Source organism: Malurus melanocephalus, unplaced genomic scaffold (assembly GCF_030028575.1).
Source record: "Malurus melanocephalus ecotype Western Australia unplaced genomic scaffold, MMel_1.1 scaffold_94, whole genome shotgun sequence".
In the NCBI taxonomy this organism is placed as follows: domain Eukaryota; kingdom Metazoa; phylum Chordata; class Aves; order Passeriformes; family Maluridae; genus Malurus; species Malurus melanocephalus.
In genome coordinates, this window is record NW_026623326.1 from 1,165,122 (window position 1) to 1,171,121 (window position 6,000).

A 6,000-nucleotide genomic window follows, 5' to 3' on the forward strand; every position below is an offset into this window, starting at 1 on the left:
TGTAACACTTCTTTTATGCTTAATCGGTGTGTTCTTTCTATCTGAGCCTTGGCCCTTTCAGCCTGGGGCTCCTTTTGTGCAAGAGGAGCAGAATGAGGTGTGAGAGCTCAAAGGAGTTGTCCTGAACGGGTCAGCAGAGCCAGGCACTGAACCTGGCCTTGTTCCTGCTGCCGGGTGGAGAGTGACTCTGCCTTGCACCTCCAGGGCAGCTCCTTGTCTGCAAGAAAATACTGAGGATGTGGGAGTGACACCTTTGGGTGTTCCACAGCCACGACCCACACAGGCTCAGAGGGTGCAGTGCCTGGAGTAGGCACAGGACATCCTTGGGCTGACTGCAGCTTTTCTTCTCACCTGGGATCAGATGAGTCCTTTCCCTTGCTTATTCTTTCAGTTTTAATGTCAGTACACACATGACAGGCAGTGCATCTKCTAAAAGCACATCTGTCACAGGTGCCCACTGCAGACCTGTGGGCTCCTCCCATTGCCCCAGGAGCATGCTGAGCATCTGGGCTCAGGACTGCTAGGGTTGTTATTTTCCCACTCACTTTATGAACAGGAAGCATCTCAAACTAGAGGAGCTTAGCACAGAGGGATGAAGCTGCTGCTGAACAACCTAATGTAGCAATCAAAGGAGAGGCAGTGACCTTGGAATTCATTTAAATAACTTTTCATTGGCTTTGAAAATTTAATGGCAATCTTCACAGGATTATTCAAAGACAGGATAAATAATCATTGGAGAGATTAATTGATTTGCAGTTTGTATGCAGGTATGACTTGTAATTTGTATCTCTCCTTTTCTGCAATGGTAGGTGAAAACAGACTGTAGCTCACAATAGCAAAATKCTCATAAAGACAGCCAGAAAAGCAACGTTTATTGTGGGAGAAGCCTTGAAGATTTGTTGTCCCTCTCTCAGGTTCAGTTTAATGTGGTGACTTTTTTTGCAGGCTGATACATCGTGCTGTCCTCTGTCAGGGGTAGAACAAGCATTCATGATAACGATTTGAAGACTTCAGTTTGCATTTAAGTGCCTTTTAAAGATCTGATGCTGCTCCTTTTATTTTAAGCATGAGTGAGTTAGCTTTGTGGCAGTCAGCAGTGCTGTGTCTGTGTGATGTTCATAAAAGAATCTGGAACAGKGACATTTCATGGTCTGGATATCTTGATCCAAAATATTACTTGCATGAATTTCAGATGCTATGGATATTTTTTCATATCCTGGGCTAAATGTGCTTTGGTTGTTGGTTTGGGGATTTTTTCCCCCCTGCATAGCTTTTCAAAAACTCTGGTTGTTTAATGCCTTTGGTTGATCAGACCTAAGTAATGATTGTAGTATAATTGGAATATAGTGTAGATTATGTGGCTCCCGTAGCTAGAGCACGGTATGAACCTTGCTGTKGCTAAAGGACACACTGTGAAAGGTCCACCAAGGTGAAGTTAGYCCTGCAGAAGAGTTTTATTTGTAACAATCTGAGCTACCTAATTCAGAGAAGTTCCCAGGTATCTGGGCTGGGAGTTGAGATGCCCTTTGTTTAGAAGTGAGGAAGAGCATAGAATGAATAAAGTTCCCTGCTCCTAAAARGAGAAATAAATCAACTTGGGCAGGTGTCAAAGGGATCTGTCAGCCCTTTACACAAAGCCATATGCCTGCAAGTTTTTCGTGGGTGGCAAATAAATCATTTTGCCAGTCTCTTTTGTGCTTTTAACCAAGATAAGCAATGCTGAGGCAGTAACTCTTCCTCAGCCTCTCCCAGCTTCCTCCTGAATTCACCTGTGAAGCTGTTGCATCAGGTTCCCAGATTCTCACACCACCGTGTAAAATTAAAGTAAAGCTTTCTCTGCCAGCTGAGCTCACCTTGTTCTGCTGCTCCTACCACATTATTTTTTTGCTTTAAAGAATGGCATGGGGCTCTTTAAGGCTGTGGTCTCTGTGCAGGTGACTGAGTGGCACGGACTGTAACTGGTGTTTGAATTGTAATTTGGTCTGAGATCAACCGCTCTGGTGTTTGCTGTAATTCTTAGGTGGGATTTGCAGTTGTTACTCAGATGTGCTCACCCTGCTCTATAAACATGCCCTGGAAGTGTTCCATGATGTGCTGTGGTGGCTCAAGCCCTGTTTGCTCTGGTGAAGTTCCTTACACCTGGATGTCTTATCGCTTCTTGGCTGCGAACGCTCTTTGACTTGTGCTGTATAAAACATGCCTGTCTGGTTGAGTTCAGGCTCAGGTTTGTGTCTGCTGAGTTCAGCAGTCGTCCCATTAGAGGGAAACAAAGCAGTGCTGAGGTTCAGAGCCTTTGGTTTATTTTCTTTTGGACAATGGTGTAAAAATAGCCCCAGCCCTGTTACCCAYACACCTCAGAGTCAGCTTTTGCTGGACTGTGTTGAAACACATTTCTGGCTGTATCTTCTGATACAACTTCCAAAAGCTCAGTAAAGTCTGGGCTTTCAAGTGCCCATTCCAATAATAACAGCTCAGGAGAGCGAGCTGGCTGCTGCTGCAGACACGGAGAGGTGCAGCAAGGCTGGGACTGCAGCGCACCGGGCAGGCGAGGGCAGCGCCTTGTCCCCGCTCCCTGCACCTCCAGCCAGCCCTGACCTTGCCATGCCAAGTGTCCCTCTGGCCACTCTGTCCCTGTGCACTGCCCCAGCAGGGACTGTGGTTGTGCCAATCCCTTGGGGACAGGGAAGGGGCTGTCATCAGGACCCAGCATMGTGCTGGAAGGTGCTGAAGTTCGTGACAGGAGCCTCACCTGGGCTGAAAGTTCAGCCTGACTGCAAGCAGCTGCACCAGCTGAAAGCAGTTCAGTTCACACCCAAATCATTTATTCTAAGTCTGCTTTTCTCACTCGTGCATTCATTTTACTTTATTGTAATGTCAGCACTTAGCAGTGAAGTAATGGCAGATCTCTGGAGAACTTCGCACAAGCGAGAAAGCACCATTATCTCGGTTTTACAGACCTGCTTATGTTGGGAACATATGTGGTGGTGTAATTACACTGATGTGATTAAATCAGTGCAAATCCTTGCTAGAGGGATATGCTGCACCASTGTAAAGCGGGGCTTATTATCAGTGCAGTTGAATTCAAATTATATTACTCTATTAAGCTGTTCTAGTGTAAGCCTGCACTGGAAGTCACAAAGTCACGTGAGCAGCTCTGTTATTTTTTTTTAAAGCAGATAAAGATTTGGAAACTGAAATAGGTGAGGTTATGCCTTGCCCAAGTGCATGCTATAAGCAATGGGCTTGACAAATARTTATGGTACTTTTTGTAAGGAAAGAGGTGTGGGTGTGAAATCAGGGGCTTATTATTGTTTTTCTTTTTTTCTTAATAGATTAAATTCTTTGTTTACRCTATAGTGGCCATTTTGGAAAAAATCCTGTATCATACTAAGGCTTTACAAATATATTAAGTAAAATGCTACAAAATTCTTGTAAATCTTTACCACATGGTTTTGTATTTTGATAATGGCTGGATGGGTCAATGAATGACCATGGTGTATACAACTTAATTGGATTTTTTTTTTTTTTTGGCAGGGTGTGGTCACTGTAAGAAAATGAAGCCAGAATATGAGAAGGCTGCAGAGTTTCTCCATGTAGCCAGTGATGTAAGCTAATTTCCTTTATTATATCCTTCAAATAATCAGTAATAAATAACTGGAGTAATAAAAGTGACTTTTCTCCCTACAACATTTTCAGCTGTTCTCATCCTCCCACAGGACCCTTCAAAATGTGCTTCCAAAGTACAGTCTCATCGCTAATGCATGAGCCCTGCCAAAGTCTGAGAAAGAACATTCTGTCTTGAACGAAAACAAAATCGAAAAATGTTTATGTATTCTGCTGTAGGCCTTATACATAATATGATCAAATCCAAAAATGGATTTTTTTCCCCCTTACTTAAAGGCATTGAATGTGAAGAAACATAGGCTTTTATTTATGAATTAGATTTGGAAAAAAACAAAAGGGGTTGATCCCTGTTTCAAATACCCTGTTTTTAATGGTTGCATCACTCCATTAGCTTCATCTTAAGTGCTCCATCAGCATGGCTGSAGAAGAGAGATCCAATAATGCAAGTATTAGTGTTATTGATTCAGTCTCATGCTGTGGATGCCACGCAGGAGGAGAAGTAGAATTAGTCTCCCCCATACTTAAAGCATCTTCTGTGGAGAYATCTAGAGTTCCTTTATTGCTCTTGGAGAGGGAGGAGATGAGAAAAACAAAAATCCAATGAATCACACTCTACAAATGCCTGTTCTTCTGTGCCTCTAAASGTGGACCACGAAAAGATGCCCATGAGTTAGGGAAAGATGAATTTGCCTTKAAGTAAACTTGCCTTTAGCAGTGCTCGCTTCTTCAGGGAGAAATTGGGATCTGTGGGAGGAAATGCAGTTTCTGGGAATGGCTCTTAAGCATTWTAAAGTGAATTATATACAGAGAATCCTATCTGAAATGGGAGGGGAGCAGGTAATGCTCTGGTTCCATTTAGTCCATAGTATGGCCCTTTCTGGTTTTGCGTCAGTCCTCAGTGTCTTTCTGTGTGTTCGTGCACAGAATTMMAGAATTAATCAGGTTGGAAAAGACCCCTGAGGTSAAGTCTAACCTGTGATCAAACCACCACCATGTCACTGAGTGCCACATCCAGTTTYTCCTTSAACACCTCYGGGAATGGTGACKCYACCTCCCTGGRCAGCCCATTCCAGTGTCTAATCACCCTTTCTGTGAAAAAWTTMATCTTAAAGCCCAACCTAAACATTCCCTGGCACAGCTTAAGGCTCTCTCCTCATCCTAGAGGCAGCAAAGGCCCCAGCTGTGAGTGAGTGCCCCCAAGCCCACTGTGTCCTGCTGTGTGTAGAGGCTGTGATTTACAGTGAGTGATCTCTGTTTCAGAGTCCGGGTGTCCTCGCAGCAGTYGATGCTACTGTCAACAAGGCACTGGCAGAAAGGTATCACATCTCAGGGTTTCCTACTTTGAAGTATTTTAAGGATGGAGAGGAGAAATACACTCTGCCACACCTCAGAACAAAGAAGAAGATCATCGAGTGGCTGCAAAAGTAAGTTTTGAAGGTTTTGAGATGATATTTGTGTTCCTGGTTAGTGACTCCTGCAGATGGCTTTGGTGAGGAACTAAACAGAGCTTCAACACTGCCTAAATCCCTTGCTAACAAAATTAAACTGAATACCAGTATTCCAATCCACAGAAACARGTATGCTAATTATGGTCTCTAATACATCAAATCCTTTATTTGCTGTGGGTTTTTCRTAGTTGTCCAGGTATTTCTTTCCCCAAATAAATACTTTTCAAATACACCTTAAGCCTTTCACCAGAGAAGCAATACCAATGGCTTTGAAAAATAAACAGAACATTTGTTGTTCCCTCTTTATACAAAGCAGCAGATCTCAGTGTTAGTAACTGAATTTCTACAGTTGTACTTTTCTGTTTCCAGCATTTCTGAGCCAATTCCTAGAATTCCACCCACGTGGGGCTGAAGGAAAGCCAAGACCAACAAAACCAGCACCTTTGAGTGCATTARCCAACTTTTCTTATAGGTGGTGTGCTGAAATATGCAGAATTAAGTTTGATATGAAAATGATGACAATAATTTCATTTCAAATTAAATTGCTGGTGCAATTCTCTCTTCAAGTATGCATTATATATGCATATATGTAAAAGTATGCATATATATATATAAAATATGCATTTTCTTTAGGTACTGTAAGCCTAATATATTTTCTGCATTAGTCAAGGGGAAGAAAACCTGCCAGAGTTTTGTGAATTTTTTAGTCATTCAGCTTTTACATGCAGTTGGCATGAGGAATGTAATCTTTATTTTCACCCTCTTATTTGGTGGGGGAGGAGGTTGTGTGGGTTTTTTTGGTTTTGTTTCAATTTTCTCTGGTTTTGTTTCCATTCTCTTCTCTTCTCTTCTCTTCTCTTCTCTTCTCTTCTCTTCTCTTCTCTTCTCTTCTCTTCTCTTCTCTTCTCTTCTCTTCTCTTCTCTTCTC

The 6,000-nt window shown here is 42.6% G+C and overlaps 1 protein-coding gene across 1 annotated transcript in view; it reads left to right on the forward strand.

Moving 5' to 3' along the window:
* Positions 1–6,000, forward strand: part of PDIA5 (protein disulfide isomerase family A member 5) — a 97,491-nt gene that overhangs the window by 60,643 nt on the left and 30,848 nt on the right. Inside the window, exons 12-13 of the mRNA XM_057368569.1 lie at positions 3,535–3,605; positions 4,885–5,048. Of these exons, the coding sequence (XP_057224552.1) occupies positions 3,535–3,605; positions 4,885–5,048 (235 nt within the window). The remainder of the gene's footprint in view (positions 1–3,534; positions 3,606–4,884; positions 5,049–6,000) is intronic.